The sequence below is a fragment of the Dunckerocampus dactyliophorus genome, chromosome 10 (genome assembly GCF_027744805.1).
Source record: "Dunckerocampus dactyliophorus isolate RoL2022-P2 chromosome 10, RoL_Ddac_1.1, whole genome shotgun sequence".
Lineage (NCBI taxonomy): Eukaryota > Metazoa > Chordata > Actinopteri > Syngnathiformes > Syngnathidae > Dunckerocampus > Dunckerocampus dactyliophorus.
In genome coordinates, this window is record NC_072828.1 from 4,833,515 (window position 1) to 4,855,053 (window position 21,539).

Sequence of the window (21,539 nt, forward strand, 5' to 3'; positions counted from 1 at the left end):
TGAAATTTCATAGCTTGTCTCGGGACTATACCAGTGGTGTCCAAAGTGCTGCCCGGGGGACCATTTGCGGCCTGCGGCAGTTTTTTTATTGGCCCGTGCCATGTTCTAAAAGTATAATTCAACAAGAAAACTTAAATTAAATTTTTTTTAAAATGGAAAAATCAGCAGCCATTTTACAATGAAAAGTCAAAACAAGAGAAAAAAATGTATCTAATGAGATGAAGTTGTATTTTTCTGAGAGTAATGTCACAATATTATGGGGAAAAATAATGACATTTTAGTAGCATAAAGATTAAATATGTTACGAGAATAATTTCAAAATATTATGGGGATAAAGTCATAATTGTAAGAAGAAAATCTTACAACAGCAGGTCATAATTGCAAGAGGAAAATTTAGACGATGAAAGTTTAAATTAAATTGTTTAAAAAAATAACCACAATAAGGTCAAAATATTAAGAAAAAGTTGTATTCTAACAAGAAAAATATTGTAATTTTATGAGAATAAACATGTAATGTGAGGAAAAATAAAGCTACCTTATTAGCATAGAGTTGAAATATTAAAGAAAAAAACTTTTTTTAAAGTCGTAATATGAAAACAAAGAAAACAAGGAAAAAGTTATAACATTACAAGAATAAAATCAAAATATTATGGGAAGAAAGTCATATTTACAAGAAGAAAGTTGAAATAGTAATATAGTAAAAATAGAAAATGTAAAAAAAAAAAAAAACCCTGCAGAATTGGGGGAAAAAAACGCTGTAACACGGGAATAAACTTGTAATATGAGGAAAAATAAAGTCACTTTAGTAGCATAGACTTGAAATATTAAGAAAAAAAAGTGGTTGAGAACAAATAAAGGAAATTAGGTTGCGGGAAAAAGTTACGAGTTAAGTCAAAATATTATGGGAATAAGGTCAGAATGGCAAGAAGAAAATTTAATGATGGAAGTTGAAATAGTTGGATTTTTTTTTTTTTACGAGAATAAAGCCAAATAATACCAAAAAAATGTCGTATTCTAACGAGAAAATGTTTTTAATTTTGCGGGAATAAACTCATGATGAAAAATAAAGTCATTTTAGTAGCACAAAGTTGAACTATTAAAGGAAACTTTTTTTTAAAAGTCATAATGTTATGAAAACAAACAAAGCAAGCCAATGAAGTTGTAATTTTTAGGAATTTAGGTTGTGGAAATGTTATGACAATAAAGTCAAAATATTATCAGGGGCCGAAAGAGTGCCACTGGCACTGGGGAGCTGTGGTTCATTGACGAGAAGCATGAACATGTGCTGTGACACATGAATTTATGTCTGAATGTAGCTTATTTTATTCTGTCTGATGAAAGCCGTTGATTGGTTGTCTTTGACTTTTAAACCCCAGCTCATCGTCGACCGATCTCTCCTCGGGTTGGGAGCAAACAAACCTCTGCAGGGTTTCGGACCAGTTCAGCTCCCTTGGCAGCATGGACAGCCTAGAACACGTCCCCCATCCGTACCCAGCCGGTCAGCTGTCCGCCAAGTCCAACAATAGCATGGAGCACCTTGGAGGAGGCAAGCGAGACTCGGCCTACAGCTCCTTCTCCACCAGCTCCGGCACGCCGGACTTTACGCTTTCAAAGAGCAACGCCGCCTCCACAGAGAACGTGCTGTATAAGGTCAGCCAGTGGGATGCAGGGGGGAGGCACAGCAATGGCAGGAACAGCCAAAGTGTGATGGAGGGAGTCAAACAGGAGGACAGGCTCGTGTACTTGGCAGGCTGTGACGGACCCCAAACCGACGACCAGGCCGGCTCCCGCCATTCCACATCTGGCAGAACGAGTTACGGACCAGTCTGGCACGTTCCGGAGAAAAAAAAGTCCTCCTCCTCTTCACCTCCCCCACCGGCGCCCCCGGCCCGCAGTGACAGCTTTGCTGCCACCAAGGAGCGAGGGCTCGGTGCTGCTCATCTAGAAGTGCCCAGTTCTCGTGTCCACGGTAAATCCTGCGTTGAAGATCGTGGTGGTCAGTGCCTTTCCATGAAAAATGACAAAGGTGGTTTTTACTCTCCCAGCCAGTTCAGCTCAAACAAGCAGCACTCTCTCTCCAGCAGTGATGTCAGGCAAGGTCAACCCACCCATCACAGACACCACAGCGACAAAAGCACTTTTCCTTCACAACCGTGGGCTACCACCACTCCAAAGAACACCAGTGGCTACTTCTCTAGCATGCAGGAGCTGCCCACAAACAGTTCTTTACAAACTACAAGCCAGAACCCAGTGAGAAATGGAAGCACATCTCAAGCAGTTGACCCCAACTTTGACGCCGGTGGACACAGCCACTACTACTGTGTCTCTGCATCGGGGAAACCAGAGGACAGGAAAGGTTCTGCCGGCCTAGACTCAACCCAGACAGGAAATGAGCAGGACCCACAAACACTCACCAAACCCAAGTATCAACTTTCTCCACAGCAGCAGTACTCCTCAAACGGTAGAGAGAGTAACGGCTACAGCAAGCACCATGTTACCTCTGTTGTAGAGACCTCGCCCACAAAAGTCACTGCTGATGACAACAGGAACCACAGAGGACCAAATGTACAAAGCGAGGCCGCCCCATACCCAAGCAGACATTCCGAACAACGGCGGTCACTTCCTCTGCAGCACAGAGAATTTCCCCAAGATACGAGACACCACAGCCAGGCCGGCAGCAAGATTAGCCCTCAGACCACCCCCATGCTCCACTCCTTGTCTATGGACACCAAAGGAGAGTCAGACGGGGCGCTGGAGTCCAAGCAGATGATGCGCAGCGACCGATTTGCCACGACCTTAAAGAGTGAGATCCAGATGAGAAGAGCCAATCTGCAGAAAAGTAAGAGTGCGGCGACTCTTCCCGGTGATACTGAAGATGATCAGGATGTGTGGAAGTCCAACAAGAGCTTAGGCCCTGGTCTGGCTGATAGCCCCTTCACAAACACCTACAAGGATAATCTGAAGGAAGCACAGGCTCGGGTGCTTAAGGCTACTTCCTTCAGAAGGAAAGATCTGGAACCCGTGTTGGTGGAGCACCCCTCAGCTGAAGCCATACCCAATTATCAATCCTCAGCCATGGCCAGAAAAGATCTCACTCCTCTTCCGACAGTTTCAGAGACCACAGCGAGCAAATCCGGCACTCCGGGTGGTCCGGTCATGCGCATTGGTGGCCGAAAGCGCTTTCAAGCAGAAAAGAAGGTAAGGTCCTTCTCGGAACCCGACAAAATCCATGAGGTTGGGGTAAAAGAAGAAGAAAGCGCAAGCTTTTCACTGGACCAACAGAAACTCTTCAAAGAGAACGGGAAATCCCTGGTGCCCAATCACCAATCTTCTCACAGCGAGAAGCCCAGAGATTCTGTCGGCCCAGGTTTTGCCAGTGAAATGGTGCACATGCCGAAAGGGATTGGAGGCAGAGATGACCCTCAGGGAGGTCCGTACTCCACCACCTTTGCCGAGTACGAGGCCAGATGGAACGTCCAGAAGAAACCTCCGGAGACCAGAGCCTCTGGACGATTCCGGTCAGCCGACAACATCCTGGATCCCGGGTCGGAGGAGAGAGCGAAGTCAGCCTGTTTTCACGAGAGGTCCAGGTCTTCGCCCTCGGCTGACATCTATGGACAGGTGAGTGTCTCGTCAGGCGTAGACCGGCAGAACAAACATGAAAGGCGTGGGAGTGTGGGAGGAATAATCCATGCTGGTTCTTCAGGACACTCCCTCGTCTTAAGCCTGTTCCCATACAGGAAACAGTCGTGTCCCATTGAAGAAAGAAAAGCTGCTTTGGATGTACTTTTTAGGATGGTTTTCTTTCCTTTTTCTAGATGACTTGTGTTGCTGCAATAACAACGCCGGTGAAGGAACAATCCCCGGTGGGGAACAAACCTACCGGGTCACCCAACTCTGCCTCAAGGTAAGATCGTCTCAGCGTGCCACCAATAAACATGCTTGCATGTGTGTTTACCTGACATCAGGTGCTGCAAACTGGGACAAGTTGAAACAATTGTTAAATCCATGGCAGAAGCCTGCAGTGTTTCTGCTCCTTCAGCTGTGTGGACCAGTGGTGTCTTTATCAGCGTGTCTTTTATTTGTCATGGCATCATTGTGGTGTGACAGCTTTTGACACAGCCGGGATGAGATAGGGTGTGTCGGCGGTGCTTGTGTCAGCAGGTAGCAGAGGTGTATCCCACAGGCGGAAGCGTCCGACGCCAAGTTTGAAGCAGTGAGGCCATCCTTGATTATTGACAGGCACACGTAGTTTTGCGGCTCATGAACGTCTCAACGACGGGCAGCTTCCACGTTGGAAGACATTGTCGGGATTCCCACTTGGAAGCAGCAAGTCGTTCATCTTTTCTTTTAAAGGTCCCCAGTTCTGCAGACGTCACTTTTTAATGTTTTCATGACAGAGATGTCCAATGTGCGGGCTGGGCTCTATTTGCGGCCCAAGGCTGTTTTTTTTATGATACTTTGTAAAAGTAGAATTTAACAAGATTTTTTTTAAATGATTAATCAGCAGCAATTTTACTGAATAAAGTCAAAATATTAAGACAAGAAAGTTGTAATTGGAGAAATTGGAAGTGTAAAGTGGCGGGGGATTGTGTTGAAAAACTATTTCAAGAAAATAATGCATCTCAGCTTTGTGATATGGGTGAAAAAAAGACCTGTGATATCAACTTTGCTCGTTTTTTCATTTTTACTGTTTTTTTTAAATTTTCCAAATCTTTGAACTTTCTTCTGAAATAATCTTTAAAAAATATTTTCTTGTGATATTATGACTTTATTCCCATATTTTGGTGTCATTCCCATAATTGTCATTTCCCAAAAATGACAACTGTATTTTGTTTTGTTTCTCATATTATGGCTTATTCTCGTAAAATTGAGCCTTTTTTCTCGTTACAGTGCAACTTTTTTCTCTTAATATTTTGACTTTGTCATAAAATTACATTTCTGCTGTAGTATTTTTAAAAGTTTCCAAGTATTTCAATTTTCTTTGTGTACATTTTATTTTATTTTAGCAATTTTATAAATTTTTATGCAAACCTAATTCTAAAATGCCATCATTTTTCCTCAAATTATCACAACTTTATTTTCAGAAAATTACGACTTTTGCACATTAATTAAAATGTTTTCTCTTAATCATTTGATTTTATTGCCATAAAATTACAGCTGATTTTTTTTTATTTCTGCTGTAGTATTTTTTTTCCCAACCATTTCTGATTTGGTAATGTAAATATATTTTAATGTTATAACTTTTCCGCAACCTAATTGTAAAATGCCGTTATTTTTCCTCATAGTATTATGATGTTATTTTTGTAAAATTACAACTTTTTCATGTTAATTACAGTTTTTTTCTCAGTTAATTACAGTTAATTACACTTTATTCTTGTAAAAGATTTTTTATTTTTAGATTTCTCACAAAATTATATTTTTAGGATATGCCACACGGGCCAGCAAAAATCCCAGCCACAAGCCGCAAATGGCCACCGGGCCGCACTTTGGACAGCCGTGTTGTTGATGTATGCTCATGCTATGGAAGGGGAAGGTGTCTCTATACTTTGGAAGTGTGTTTTGAAACGCTATTATTGCAAAGTGAATGTGCTTAGCTGGAACAGTGAATAACAGCAGACCTGCCATCATGTTGCACGTTTGTTTCTGCAGGTTAACTGCAGGACGCCTTCTTGTCTCACTGCCATTGCCCATAACTGTATCTTGTGACTGTACAATTAATCACTTAACTGAGTTAGCGCTGAGGCGCTCACATGCAAGCCCACGGAATGCATGTGCACGGAAAGCAGGCCTGACGGACGTGTGACGACCCATAAAAGACGACTAACCACGTCTAAGAGTTGCAAGCTACAGGGGAAAAACGCTGATCTGCTCCGTGCGCCACAGGATTGTTTATTCCTCCTTGCAGGCTTGCGGGAGCTCAAGTATTCCTGGTCGGGCTGCCAGCTGAGAGTCGAGGGAGGAGACTTGCCGGAACGTTTTTTTTAATCCCAGTTGGCTGCTGGCTACAGATGATAGTTTGCGTGGCCGCCGCTTCGTGTCATTTAAAGGTTGTTTTTTTTTTTTTTTGCTCTGATCCCCAGCTTCCCGGAGGGACGCTCATCTGACTGCAAAGAGACGTCAGCCGAGTGTGAGCGTCGTCCTCCTCCACCCAAGACGGGACACAGAGCTGCTGCTTCCTCATCTCCTGCCGTTGCCGTCGACCACAGGCCCGCAGAGTTCAGCCTCTCTCCGGCCGCTGACCCCGCCAAGTTGGCGTGTGGAGCCAGGAGGAAGCCGCCCCCGCCCAGATGCCCCGAGATCAACCCCCACGACTGCACCCCGAGCAGCGACGGCAGTAAGGCAGAGGGCAAAGAGCCGGTGGACCATCAGCCTCCAGCGTCCTCTTCCAACAGGACGCCGGCCACCATGGAGGTGCGGCGCTCGCCTTCGCCGCACTTTTCCCCGCAAAGACTCAGCGACAAGCCTCCCATCTATCTGCAGGACCAAGACTCAAACGGGTAACGTTTCTTTTTGGAAAAACCTGACATAAAAGCTGGAAGACACGGTGCTTTATCGCTGTCGCTACAAATGCACCAATGAACATTTGTATTATTTCTTTTCTTATGATTTATATTATATTTCATTTTTTATATATTTTAGAGATGTTATTATTATTACTGTGTCAGAGGAGTCTTAACGTTTCCACCGAGGGCCACATACTTAAAAATGAAGGCTTTGTGAAAAGGTGAAAAAGCCATCAGGTGTGCTCTTTTTTTTCCCTATTTTTGCAGGGTTCCAATTTTCCAAATATTTCAACTCTCTTCTTAAATCATCTTCATATGTTTTCTTCTCGGAATATTATGACTCTTTTCCCAAAATATTATAGCAGATTTTTACAATTTCTTGTTTGTTTTGCATAATATTATGATTTTAAAAAAAAATTCTTTACTATTTGAACTCTGTTACTAAAATGAGTTTATTCTTGTATTCTTTTTTTTCCTCCCAATTATTTAAACTTTCTTCTTGTAAATTTTCTTTTTGTAATTATGACTTTATTCCCATCACTTAATAATGTTTTCCGCAACCAAATGTTCTAAAAATTACAACTTTATTCATTTTTTTTGTCTCTCATATTACAACTTTTTAAAAATAACTTAAAAAAAACATTTCTCATCTTACAACGTTATTCTTGTAAGAATTTTTTCCTCATTAGCTTACAACTTTTTTCATGTAATATTTTGACTTTATTCTTGTAAAATGATTGCTGATTTTTCTATTTTTGCTGCTGTTTATTAGTTTTCTTGTGAAATGCTATTTTTACAATGTACCGCAGGCCGCACTTCAGACATCTTGTTGTTCGTAGGCACCAGTTGCTTCGAAAAACATCCCCAAAGTTAACTCATTCAATTTTTCAAAATTGATCCCCCTCAGTAGCGGCCATTTTAGGCCAGTTTGACTGATCTTTCATGGCACACAGGATATTGTGTTCTATGGTTAAATAAACATGGAACCTACTAAAAGATAGATTAGACTCCCGTCTTTCATAAAAAAAAACTTTCTTTCTACCTTTTTCTGTTCTTTCAATCATCAGTAAAACATACGTAAGTTTCAGGAAAATATCAGTTGCCGACTACAAAAGGGAGAAAACCAGCTTTTGGTGAAAAGATACATTTCAAGCATAACTTTCATTTTGACACAACTATTTTGCTTTTGTGACAGCTCAAATATCTAAATACCACAACGTAAACAACACAAAAAGAGTTGCTTAACATCAAAATAACAATGTAACACCATGAACTATGTCCAATTTTCACATTTGGAACTGAACTACTGTATGTGTGTTCAAAATTTCCCTTCAATGTGTAAACCTTCTGCACGCTACACTCCATCCTTGCTGTCGAGTGCGTTAATAAATGGGGAAAGGTCCATTCCGAGCTCTTATCAAATGCACTTCTGTCACCTTGTGCCCGTTTTCATGACTTAAAACTGCATGACAAGTCACCTCTTTTGTTGTGCACTTGCATCATCACCTCAAAACAACGTAAAAGACGTACAAATACGTCTTTGGTATTGAATGAGTTAACGTTGATTTGATTGTTTCGGGGGGTTTTCCGTTTTCCAGGGCTTAGCTTCTTTTTGCGAGACAAGTCAGACTGTTAAAAAGCTGAGTTCCCGTGGCCCAGGTTACCAAGACAAGACTGATTGCTTTGTAGTGTTTATGTGTGAATTCTTTTCCCACTTGAATGACGTTCTTATGATGTTTGAGCGTCGCCTGTCGAGTTCATAAAGGTTTTAGGATGGTGACAGTTTGACCTGGGAACAAACACACTTCCACTGAACTTGATATGATTTGTGGTGATCTTGTAACTTGACAGTGAATGCCTTTTTGGAAGGCGCTCTCGATGACTCTGTTCTTATTTTTCCTTCCAGGGTGGAAAATGTGAGGGCCAAGCCAAGCAGCGCAGTGAAGAAGGTGCCCGTCAGGATGGTGCGCTCGGAGGGAATGTCGGACAAAGAGTGCGGCGGTCCTGACATGAGCAAGCTGGCCAGCCTGGGAGGCGGCGGGCAGGACTCTGTCTTCCTGGCTTTCAGCCGACAAAGACGAGCTGACAGCATGTCTTCACCTCAGAAGAACCCGAAGCCCCCAAGAGACCCCGACGTGATCCCTGTGGGCGAGCAGAGCGCATCCAAGCAACCGCAGCCCACAGCCCAGTCGGGTGTCGACGATGACGTGGCCGCACCGAGAATATCCGAGGAGCGGAAGCGGGAAGAGCTCGCGCGGGACATCATGGACAAGGACAAGTCGCTGGCTGACATTCTGGACCAGAGCAAGATGAAGACCACCATGGACCTGATGGAGGGTATCTTCCCTCAGGGGGAGCTGGAGGGAACTCACCAGCGCAGGAAAGCGTCTTCCAAAGCCACGACCACACGGCCTGTTGAGGAAAGGTCAGCCTCCATTTTTAGCTACTGTCAATCTTTTTGGTGCTGCTCGTATGAAGACTGCAATTTAAGAAGATTAAAAGTTGCAAAGTGCTTTTAGTAAGCCCTACTGGCAACACGCTCTTTTTTACTCTGTGTGTGTGTGTGTGTGTGTGTGTGTGTGTGTGTGTGTAACATTAATGCTAATGAGCTGTTTGTCTCTGAGCGTGTATTTATATTTTTATATAGTTTTTATTGGATTATTATATATACATTTTTTATTTAATTCTTATATTATATTGTACTGTAGTTTCGATTACATACATACATATATCAAATATATTTTCAATTGTTATTATATTGTAATTCATTCATTTGATTTATTATCACTAATTCCTATTTTAGTATTTATAATGCATAATATTTTATTATATATATTTATTTAGATAGTTAGTTAGTTTAGATATTTGGCTTTTCTTCTTGTAAAACTGCACACTCTAAAAATATAACAAGAAAAAAAAACAACAGCAAAAAAACGAAAAAATCAGAATCAATTTCACAATAATAAAGTCAAAATATTAAGAAAAAAATCTAAAATGTAATCTGACGAGAAACATTTACAAGCACAACATAGTATTACGAGGAAAAACAATGTCATTTTAGTAGTAAAGTAGAAATATGAAGAAAAGAAGATATTTTTTAAAAGTCATAATATTGTGGGGGAAAAAAACAAAATGATGAATAAAGTTGTCACTATTGGAATATTAGGTTGCAGAAGTTAGAATAGAAGAATAAAGTCAAAACATTATATGAATAAATCCATAATCACAAGAAGAAATTTTACAAATTTTTTTATAGAAATATTTTTTATTTTTCAAAATGTATAACCTGATATATATATTTTTTTATTTGTGTAAATTTTTAATTGTGTTTATTTTTATGTATTTTTTATTTTTAGTGATTTCAAGTTCATAAAAAATATTTATTAGTTATTGATTTTACTTATATGTATGTATTTATTTATTTATTTTAATTTTATTATAACTTGACTGCTCTTTCTTTTTTTTATTAAGAAACACAAAAAACAATGAATAAAGTTGTCATTTTTGGAATATTAGATTGCAGTCAAGTCAAAATATTATAGGAATAAAGTCATAATTATGAGATAAAGTTTACGAGAAGAAAGTTTACAAGAAAAGTTGGAAAATTGGAAAATAAAGTTGGAAAATACAAAAAAACAGCTGTCATTTTCTGAGAAATAAGTCAAAATATGAAGAGAAAAAAGGCATATTCTAAAGAGAGGAAAAGTTGCAATTTTAGAAGAATAAACTTGTTTTATAAAATAATGTCATTTTAGTAGTACAGAGTTGCAATATTAAAGAAACATTTATAATTTTGAAAGTCATAATACTATGAGAAACAAAAGAAACTAAAGTTGTCATTTTTGGAAAATTAGGTTGGAGAAAAAGTTATAATATTTATTTATGTATTTAATTTATTTAGAATATTAATGAAGTTAGCATATTTTCTGGAGAAAAACTATACAAACTATACAATCTAACTGCAAGTCCGTAGCTGACGGAGCTTTATTTTCAGATGTGTAGTGAAGCCTTATCTCCCCCTCATGATTCTTCATGAAACTGGTTGCAGAGAAAAGGAGGACAGTATGGCGGCTGCGGTCGCCATGGTGACCAGCTCGGCGTACTATAGTACGTCAGCCCCCAAAGCCGAGCTCCTCATCAAGATGAAAGACATGCAGGAGCAGGATGAGGACGAGGAGGACGAGCTGGACATGGACTTGGCCAGCAAGAAGGTGTGAATGCTTGCATTGGCATGACCTTTAACCACATACAGTCTTACTTCAAACACAGGCATCAATGAACAAGTCTGTCAATTGATTGTTGATTATGTCTCTGAGTGCAGTGCTTGGCTGCCGCCAGCAGAGGCACTGTTGAGTCCGTCGTGAATTTGACATCATCTTTGCATGCTTTTTGTGCCCGAGCAGCAAGAGCTGATCGACAGCCTGAGCAAGAAGCTGCAGGTGCTGCGTGAGGCCCGCGAGAGTCTCCAGGAGGACGTGCTGGACAACAATGCTCTGGGGGACGAGGTGGAGGCCCGAGTCCAGCAGGTGTGCAAACCCAACGAGCTGGACAAGTTCCGCATGTTCGTGGGGGACCTGGACAAGGTGGTGAGCCTGCTGCTGTCTCTGTCAGGCCGCCTGGCCAGAGTGGAGAACGCCCTTAACAGTCTGGATGAGGACGCCACGCCTGAGGAGCGAGTATGTACAACTTCACTGTCTTGGGAGGCTTACATTTGATTGATTTCATTTTTTTCACGTTTATTTATTTAAAACATTTGTACTTAGTTTTTTTTTTTAATTACATTTTTCAAATTGTATTAATCATAACTTGATCAATGTTTTTTAATTTTTGGTATTTTTTCTATTGATTTAGTTTATTTTTGTTTTTAGTGATTTTGTGTGTTTTTCCTAAATTTTCTAAATTTTTAGTTTTTTTTAGTTATAGATTTTATTTACTTTATTTATTTGTATGTATTTTATTTTTTCCATCCATCCATTTTCCTCCGCTTATCCGGGTCCGGGTCGCGGTGGCAGCAGTCTCAGTGGGGAAGTCCAGACTTCCCGGTCCCCGACCACCTCCTCCAGCTCCACCGGGAGGACACCAAGGCATTCCCAGGCCAGCTGTGAGACATAATCCCTCCAGCATGTCCTCGGTCCGCCCTGGGGCCTTCTCGTGGCTGGGCATGCCTGGAACACCTCACCAGGGAGGCATCTGGACAAGATGCCCAAGCCACCTCAGCTGGCTTGCATGTGAAGGAGCAGCGGCTCTACTCTGAGCCCCTCCCGGATGACTGAGTTCCTCACCCTGTCTCTTAGGGTGAGTTCAGCCACCCTACGGAGGAAACCCCTTGTATCCGCGATTCGTTCTTTCGGTCACAACCCAAAGCTCATGACCATCGGTGATGGTGGGAACGTAGATGGACGAGTAAATCTCGTTCTTTCAGTCACAACAAACACACTATGACCACAGGTGAGGGTGGGAACATAAATTGAGAGCTTTGCCTTCCGGCTCAGCTCTCTCTTCACCACGACGGTCCGGTACAGTGACCGCATTACTGCAGACGCTGCGCCGATCCGCCTATCGACCTCACGCTTCCAACCTTCCCTCACTGGTGAACAAGACCCCGAGATACTTGAACTCCTCCACCTGGGGCAGGACCTCAGTCCCGACCCGGAGGGAGCAATCCACCTTTTTCCGACTGAGATTTTATTTTTATTTGATTATAACTTCATTTCTTTTTAAAATTATTTTATTTTACTTATTTAAATTTTTTAAATTAAAAATCCTTTGTTTTTATTTTATTTGTATTTTTTATTTTATTAACTTGAGTGATTTAAAACATTGCATTTATAAATGTAATTTAGTTTCATTTTTTGTGTTTATTTTATTATAACTTGAGTGATTTTCTTAAACTTACTTGCTTTTATTTTATATTTTATTAATTTTTATCTTATTTCTTGATTTTACATTTTACTTATTTAAATTTTTTGTCTTGATTTAATATGTATTAATTTAATTTATTTTTTGTCTTTAATTTTTTATTATATATTTATATTATATATTTATTTTATTATAATTTCTTATACTGTAACTTTCTTTTCTTAAAATTTTTTATTTTGTTGTATTTATTGTAAAGAGCGATTTAAAAAAATATATAGCCTTTTTAGTTTTTATTTATTTAATTGATTTTATTATAATTTCAGTGATTTTTTTTTTTACATTTATTTTTATTTTACACGTTATTTTATTTTTCATTTCATGTATTCATTTTAGTGATTGTATTTATAACCCAACGGATGTTTTTGCTTCCTCGCGCCTCTGAAAGCATCTTCTGTTTGCGTCGTCCTCTAGCGCACGTTGACGGAGAAGAGGAAGCTGTTGATCCGGCAGCACGAGGATGCCAAGGAGCTGAAGGAGAACCTGGACCGGCGGGAGCGCGTGGTCTACGACATCCTGGCCAGCTACCTGCCGGAGGAAGGAATGGCGGACTATGAGCACTTTGTCAAGATGAAGTCGGCGCTCATCATCGAGCAGCGCAAGCTGGAGGACAAGATCAAGCTGGGCGAGGAGCAGCTCAAGTGTCTGCTGGACAGTCTGCCCATTGAGCAGAGGTTGTCCTTCTGAGGGAGGAGCTGCACTTGCACCCTGTCTCCAGCAGAGGGGGCCAGAGGCCACACACACACACGCTACATTGTGAACCAGAGACTGAGCAGAACTCCTTTGGTAAAGATGCTGCTTTTCTTGGCATCTGTGTGGAATGTCCTGAAAGCCTTTTTTTGTTTTCCTGTCAAGTTTTTTTTAGTAATTTATTGTAGCCTTTTGGATCGGCACAGGAGGGTGACAGTATTTTTTTAACTTGAAGCGCTTGGAGTGTCACTTCCTGGTGTGGTCACGTTTTAGGAGTTTCACCTCACACCCTTGAAAGAGCTCGCCCAATATTTCAATTATTTTTTTTTTAAAGGAACCCCTCAGACGTGGCTTTATTTGATTTATTATTAAAATGACTATCTGTGCTAGTTTTTTTGTCATGCCATGTTGCACTGCAAGCGCAATCGCTTCCACGCTCTTTTCGCTCACTTGCTCCAATTTGTCTTCTCTTATAACCTGTAAGCTTTTTCAGCAGCCGTGGCAGATCAGATAGTAAATAAAATAGCATTGTTGTGCTTTGCATGGCTATCGACTCAGCTAACAATGCCAAGGATGTGTTTGCAGTGCAACATGGTAGCCTCCTTGCTATAAATGTTCAACTAAAACCTGCATAGTCATTTTAATATCAGACTGTATTCATCACGCTTCGGTCCGGATCTTGGTTTTCAAGCTCCAGCTTCTCCTTGGCACTATCGCCAGCTGTGACTCCTGCTGGGCAAAGGATGGACTGCACTGTATTTGTTTAGCGATACACACACACACACACACACACACACACACTTCCTGTCCCTCCCTTAATGTAAAGTAGTGGTAAATGAAGTTAAGACTGTGTAACGTGTCGTTGCACCTGCTGATGGCGACTGACGCTTCCCTCTGGCATGGCCATGAAGCAAGACGCGTGAGAGCACGTGGTGGTGGTTTTGGAGAGCACTCGTTCACCACACTTCACATTCATTTCCACCAGGGAAAGCGCCTGCCCGTGGCACCAAGAACACTGTCCAAAACCTTTTTTTTATGTTTATTATACGCCGTCTTTTATAGCATGGGTGAGGCTCGGAGGCCATTCAAGGTTGAAAGTGCTGATGCAACAATGGAAGCAATCTTTTGGGCCTTTTTGAAAGGATCAAATGGTTTAGAAAACATTCCTCTTCTTCTTCTGCTTGTGCTTCCGTCCAGTCAAGACGTGAGATGCATTTTAGCCCCGCTTTCATTTCCACCTCACACTTTGAAAAAGCCATGAAATTAAATCCAAATAGAAACCTCAAAACCTGTTGGCTTTTTCTTTTATTTATAGTTTGTATTTGTGTTTATATTTTATATATATTTAGATTACATATTTTTATTTATAGTTTTTCATATCTTTAATGGCTTTTTATTTTATAATATAAATATTATTTATTGGTGTTTGGTGTTTATATATGTATATATATGTATATACATATGTATATATATACATATTTACATACATACAGTACATAAATATCTAAATATTTTTTAGATTTAGAATTGGTGTTCAGGTGCCGCACATGAACACAGTTGGTGTTTGTTATTTTTGTTTTATATTTCATTTATGCATACATATTTCTGTTCTCTGAAGGTTTTTTTATTGGCATTCACGTGCCGCCTGTGAGCGCAGGCGGCCCATCAGCGTCACTCATTAACTAGCCAAGCCCTGCTCTGCTGATAGGGCCACTTTGACAACATCTCTGCAGTGACAACGGACGCGCTTCACTTTGAATGAGCCCTTTTTGAAAAAAAAAAAAAAAAACTTTCTTCAAAAGACACAACCATTTTTTCATTTTTGTTCAGGATGGAGGCCTGAAATCTCCAGAGGTAATACCATAAAATTGTTGCGTTGGAAATTGAAGCTGAGGTAGCAAGGTGCTAAAAGACGTCATCCACGTACTTTCATGATCAACAATTCAACACGCGTGCATGCATGATTTATACCAGCCACACTGCTCTCAAATGTCAATGTTGTTATGAAATATGAATATGATTCTATTGTATTGATCTCTTTTGTCGTTGCTGTCATGTTAGCCGTGAGCGCTCCCTGAAAAGTACACACTCTCTGGACACAACATTGAGAACCCCTGAGAATTTCCAACAAGCCCATTTGACAGTCAGCTCTTTTTATGTGACAAGATGGAGCACTCTGCTTTTTAAAAAAACAAACTGACAACACTCTTCAAAGATCCCATATATATATATATATATATATATATATATAAAACTGCTGTTTTTAAGAACCTACTGCAACGCCACTAGTCAAAAAAATCTTCCTACAAGAGGAGCAGGTTTTGCAGCAGATCATTAAAATCACCAGTCAAAGATCCTTTAGGTTTTTAAAAACAGTAGAGTTGCTGTTTTTAAAAACCTAATGCAAAAATTTATAGGAAAGGAGTGCTCTTGTGTTTTTGCATACGTCATTAAAAACGCTAGTCCAAGATCCTGTATATGACAGGAAGGAGCACTCTGCTGTTTTTAAGAACCTGCTCCAAAAATCCTAGTCAAAGACAAGAGCTCTCTATTGGTTTTGCAGAAGGTGATTAAAATCGCCAGTCAAAGATCCTCTATATGACGGGAGTGTTCTGCTGTTTTTAAGAACCTACTGCGAAAAAGCAAGTCAAAGATCCCGTGCATGACAGGATAGCATGACTTGAACTCCTCCAGACTCAGTGTAAAGTTGTACCTGGTGCACCTTGTTGATGTCGGCCATCTTTGCGACAGTGTTGGACGTGGGCGGAGTCTGGATGCGGTCATGCATGTCCTGGCCGCTGTGGTGTTGAAGTGATGGACTTCTTGGCCCACACGGCCCACTGGCAGTTCCTGGGCCTGCTGGTGGGCTGCCTGGCGTGGATCCTCACCTTGGCGACAGCTGGCATCAACGAGTGGCGCCTGTGGCATGTGGACGACGTGTCGGTGGTCACCTCGGGCGTGGCCTGGGTGGGCATCTGGAGGGCGTGCTTCAACAGCCACATCCTCACCGAGGCGGAGAGCTGCCAGAGCGTGGGCATCTCTGACGCCTTCGTCCCGGCTGAGGTGAAGGCGGCGCAGGTGATGATGGTGCTGGCCATGCTCTGCGGCCTGGCGGGGAATGTGGGCGGCGGCCTGGCGCTCAGGCTGGTCTACTTCTCGCTGGAGGAGCGCGGGAAGGTGCGCCCGCTCTTCTTGCTCACGGGGAGCCTCTACGTGCTGACGGGGGCCTTGACGTCCGTGCCCCTGGTCTGGAACATGGCCGCGGTCCTGAACAACGCCACCATCCACTTCCCCCCGCGCTTCCACCTCCCCGCTGCCCCCGCCAACCAGCAAGTGGGCGTGGCCATCGGGTTGGGCCTCTTTGCCTCCATCTTGATGCTCATCAGCGGGATGCTGTTTCTCTGCTACAGACACGTGTGGAGGTCCCTCAACACCCCCGGAGACCCACGACACGGTCCCTGGACGCCAAGTGGACTTGCAGAAGGTTCAGGAAGAGCAAAGGAGGACGTCCGAGGCAGGAATAATCCATCTTTCCACGCTGATCACGTGTCCTGATGGCTTTGGGGCCGATCTGCGCTTTCCCCACCACAAACCTTAAGCAGAACCTTAAGAAGAAGAAACCTTGAAAAGTAGATTCACGTTGTTTTTTGCTTTCGTGAACTGAACCTACATTTCACCTGCAATAACTCAACGAGTCTCCACATCTAGCGCTTAACTTTCCACATAAACGAAACCTTTCTGGAATGAGGCTCGCTGTTGCCTCCTGAGGCAGGAAGTGGTAGTGCAGGTGAGCAATCATCCAATCATGTACATTTTTCATTGCATTCACTTGTATGAAATACACATTTCATTACATTGGGGGGAAAAAAGGTACATTTTAGTTATCACAAATTATTTGTTACATTTTAATGACTGTCTTAATAAAATGAGGGTAAAATAAATATTAAAAAATGAATGTAAAATAAAATCTTACATTTCCTAATTTGATTCAGTTGTGTTATTTTATTTAAACTTTATCAATAGTTATGAAAGGAATTCTTAAAAGTTCAAATTTAATTCACTTGCATTAAATTGATTTTTTTATTTAAATACAGTTTTTTTAACCATTTGACAAAGTAACCTTTAGTTCACTATGTCAAGAAATCAATATAAAATAATATCTTACGTTTTCTATTTGAATTCATCCAATCATCCATGCATCCATCCATTTTCCTCCGCTTATCCGGGTCCGGGTCACGGGGGCAGCAGTCTCAGTGGGGAAGTCCAGACTTCCCGGTCCCCGGGCACCTCCCAGGCCAGCTGTGAGACATAATCCCTCCAGCGTGTTCCAGGCCTTCTGGTGCCTGGAACACCTCACCAGGGCTCCTCTCCATGTGAAGGAGCAGCGGCTCTACTCTGAGCCCCTCCTGGATGACCGATCTCCTCACCCTGTCTCTTAGGGTGAGTCCCGCCACCCAGAGGAAACTCATTTCAGCCGCCTGTATCCGAGATCTCGTTCTTTCAGTCACAATAACACACTATGACCACAGCTCATGACCACAGGTGAGGGTGGGAACATAAATTGAGAGTTTTGCCTTTCGGCTCAGCTCTCTCTTCACCACTGCGCCGATCCGTCTGTCGACCTCACGCTTCCAACCTTCCCTCACTGGTGAACAAGACCCCGAGATACTTGAACTCCTCCACCTGGGGCAGGACCTCAGTCCCGACCCGGAGGGAGCAATCCACCCTTTTCCGACTGAGAACCATGGCCTCAGATTTGGAGGTGCTGAGGTGCTGGGATGAGTCCCAGAAGCTTCACACTCCAAACCGTCCCAGTAAACACTGAAGGTCACAGCCTGATGAGGCCATCAGGACCACATCGTCTGATGGCCTTGAGAAGGGATCCTAAGGCCCCCTCAATGCCTTGGCTGTGCCTAGGAATTCTGTCCATGAAAATGGAGGCCAGCGTTCACCGGAAACAGGCTCGACTCGACCACCGCCCAGGCTCCTGCCACGGTCGAGCAGGAGGTCTTTTCCAGGTCCACAAAGCACATTTAGACCGGTTGGGCAAAACTCCCAAGTACCCTCCAGTACTTTTGCAAGAGTGCAGAGCTGGTCCAGTGTTCCGCGACCGGAACGAAAACCACATTACACCTCCTGTAGCTGCGGTTCACACCCTTTTCTCCAGCACCCCGGAATAGACTTTCCTTTTCCTCAGGGAGGCTGAGGGGTGTAGGGGGTCACACCCCTCAGCTTCAGTAAGCTGCGTGCCACTTGGCCTGCCGGTACCTGTCAGATGAGAAGCATGTCCCACAAGCCATCCACACTCGATAGGACTCCTTCTTCAGCTTGACAGCACACCTGACCTCAGGTTCGGGGCTTGTCGCCACGACCAGCACCGACCACCTGGCGGATCAGCTGCCTGATCTGATCAGCTGCCTCTGCAATGGAGGCACGGACTCGATATCGATATCCTCCCTCGGAAGCTCATAAGAGTTGAATTGAAGAGCTGATATCTAGCAACTTCCATGGCTTTCTAGATAATAACCAAAATCACTTAAGTTCTTACATGGATAGAACTTAAGTTCTAAAGAACTTTTAGAACTATAGAACTTTTGGCATTGTACAATGTAACTCTTATGAGCTATTTTTGTTGCCATTGTTATATTTGTCCAAACAAAGGTACCTCCAGATGTATCAGGCATGAAAATGAACACTCAGGAAACAATCATTTTTTCCATGACTGTATAGAAATATATTTTTAAAAAAGATATAGAAATATAACTGGATATTTTATATTTTAATATATTTCATTTAAAAAAAAGTAGTTTAAGTTTTGTTCAATACACTGCTAAAGAATAAAAAGGGAACACTCAATTGACATTCAGTCAAAAGTGCTGCGCCGTTATTGTCCACTTAGGAAGCAACACAGATTGACAATCAACCTCACAATCTGATGAGCAGATGGAATAAACAACAGCTGGTGTGTTTTTCTACTCCAAACCCAGACCTCCATGGGTTCATACATTTGAGTTCCGTTGATCATTTTTGTGTGATTTTGTTGCCAGCACATTAAACTATGTAAAGACAAAAGTATTTCAGAAGAATATTTCATTCATTCAGACCTAGGATGTGTTATTTTTAGTGTTCCCTTTATTCTTTTGAGCAGTAAATATATATTTTAATTTGGACAAGAAAGCCTGTTTTAGTGAAAACACATCACAATAACAATATGATCAAAAAATTGTTTAGAAATAAAACAACTAAGTAAAATAGAAAAATCTAAAAATAAATACAAAATATCATAAATAAATAGAATGAAATAAAAAAATAGATCATATTACAATATTGTGGAACCATTTGACAAATCTTTTTAAATATGAAAAATGTAATTAAATATGTTTGTTGAGAATAAATGTGAATGTGTTTTATCACTAATATGAAACAAACATTTGTGATGTAAAGAATGTTTTTTAGGTTCTTGCAGTCATGTACTGTAGCGACAGAACCAACATAAGCTATCATATCTAAGCTATTGTGGTGGTGTGCGGGTGTGTGAACCCATGCAAGGTGGGAACCTACTTGACAGACATGTGACCTTGGAGGAAGGAGGAGGCTGAGCAGACACGTGAGTTTGGAGAGGGTGCATACTGTTGCGCACACACACACACACACACACACACACACACACACCGTGCAGCAGCAGAGTGGAGGCGGGCTGCAGCAGACAAACAAGAGCCTCTTGAGCTTTGTGTCAAAAACACGAGTTGAGCAGGAAGGTTGAGTTGAGCAGGAAGCCACTCCACAAACACCACAAGGTTATCTGCCCAAAGCAACTCAAGTAAAAAAACCCAAAGAAGTAAAGTTCCCCTCGATACTGAATATTGTCCACAAGGATAAGACACATCTTTTATCTAATCAGCCATCACGGACCAGCCAGGAACACTTTTACTAAAAGCAACATGAACTCATTTTGCAACAACTCATTTCAGAGGCAAAGAAGTCATTTCCATGAAAAACCTGCACACAAAATAAGCTCCAAAATAAAAGCATTGCAGCATTGACCGGGCTTCGACGACAGCGACTAACAAAATGTAAACATTTCATTAAAAAAAATAAAACAGCTCGCCAACAGAAGAAATATTTGAACATGATCAAACTGTTTGCTTACTGCTTGTGCTGACCTGAGTCTGTCGACTTAAAAGAGTTCACACATTTTTTTATTTTTATTTTTATAAAACCCCAAAGCAAATATGCTCATTTTTCTAATTGTGTTACATTTGTTTTTTTATTTTTTAAATTGTCTTAAATGCAATTAGGTGTAACCATTAAATTATATAATTATGTTATTTATTATTATCAGATATTAAAAATCAGTTAAAACAAGGAAAAAATAAATACAAATGTAAAATAAACAGAATAAATACACAAAACCAAAATAAAAATACATTTAAATGTATTTAACTATTTAACTGCTCTAAAAATAAGTCAAAATAGGGAAATAAACAAATAAAAATGTAAGAATAAAAGACATTTTAAAAGTTAATTTAAAAAATAAACAGAATAAATACGTAAAACAATAAATAAAAATATATTTAAACGTATTTTTAAAAATACAATTCAATAAAAATAACTACAAAAGTACAAACAACAATAAATTCATCAATTAAAAAAATTCAAACACAGTTAATATGCTGTACATGTTATCAATAAGCATGATTAACTCTGTAAAAATACTAATAAACACATTAAAAGTGATAAAATAATGGTAGAATAAAAATGGAATAAATACAAACACTTTTTTAAAAAAGTGCACTTTATATAATAATAACAATTTTGACTGGAAAATCCATTTTTGTAAATTTTTGTAAATTTGTAAATTTTTTGTATATTATTACACAATACTATCCCTACTTCTAAAATGATTAAAGTGTATATGATGAAAAAATATTTTTCTGACATCTGAATTCATGGAACAATTTGACGAGAATGTACGTTTTAACGAACACAAACTTTTTTTGACAAAAGTAAAAAATAAAAATGCAATGTTTCATTTCATTCTTTCTTTCTTTTTAAAGATAATGGTGTGAAATGGCAGCGAAAATCAGGTGGAAAGATCATCAGTGGCAAGAAAATACATAGAAAGTAAAAAAACTAAAAAGAATGTTTGTGATCACCGCCAGCGTGTACTTTCGTGTACTTTCACTGATGAACATGGACTAAGATTTGCTCTCTGAACTTGAAGTCTTTTGTGACCTGATATCTCATCTTATCTCATCTTTATCTCAAGTGTCAGTTGTTCATCCCAAGATGAAAACAAGTCATCAAATAATGTATTTGCGCTGGACACATACGGCAATGCAATGTTTCTGATGTCTTCTTTCACTCGGTCACTCAGGAATTGCTGTTTCACACAATTCGTACCGTCTGTCAAACATTTCTAACATT

General features: G+C 40.8%; 2 protein-coding genes across 9 annotated transcripts in view; both read left to right on the forward strand.

Annotated features, from left to right (window-relative positions):
* shroom2a (shroom family member 2a) overlaps positions 1 to 13,486 on the forward strand; it is an 89,261-nt gene extending 75,775 nt beyond the window's left edge. For all 8 annotated transcript variants that reach the window (XM_054790836.1, XM_054790835.1, XM_054790837.1 and 5 more), the window contains 7 exons: positions 1,377 to 3,621; positions 3,819 to 3,907; positions 6,084 to 6,500; positions 8,413 to 8,931; positions 10,555 to 10,717; positions 10,910 to 11,182; positions 12,837 to 13,486. In XM_054790836.1, coding sequence (XP_054646811.1) covers positions 1,377 to 3,621; positions 3,819 to 3,907; positions 6,084 to 6,500; positions 8,413 to 8,931; positions 10,555 to 10,717; positions 10,910 to 11,182; positions 12,837 to 13,109 — 3,979 coding nt within the window. In that variant the 3' untranslated portion in view covers positions 13,110 to 13,486. The remainder of the gene's footprint in view (positions 1 to 1,376; positions 3,622 to 3,818; positions 3,908 to 6,083; positions 6,501 to 8,412; positions 8,932 to 10,554; positions 10,718 to 10,909; positions 11,183 to 12,836) is intronic.
* Positions 13,487 to 13,647: 161 nt separating this feature from the next.
* cldn34a (claudin 34a) lies at positions 13,648 to 17,033 on the forward strand. The gene has a single exon (XM_054790849.1). It carries the CDS (start codon positions 15,927 to 15,929, stop codon positions 16,665 to 16,667), a length of 741 nt encoding a protein of 246 aa, XP_054646824.1. The 5' UTR covers positions 13,648 to 15,926; the 3' UTR covers positions 16,668 to 17,033.
* The last annotated feature ends 4,506 nt before the right edge of the window (positions 17,034 to 21,539 follow it).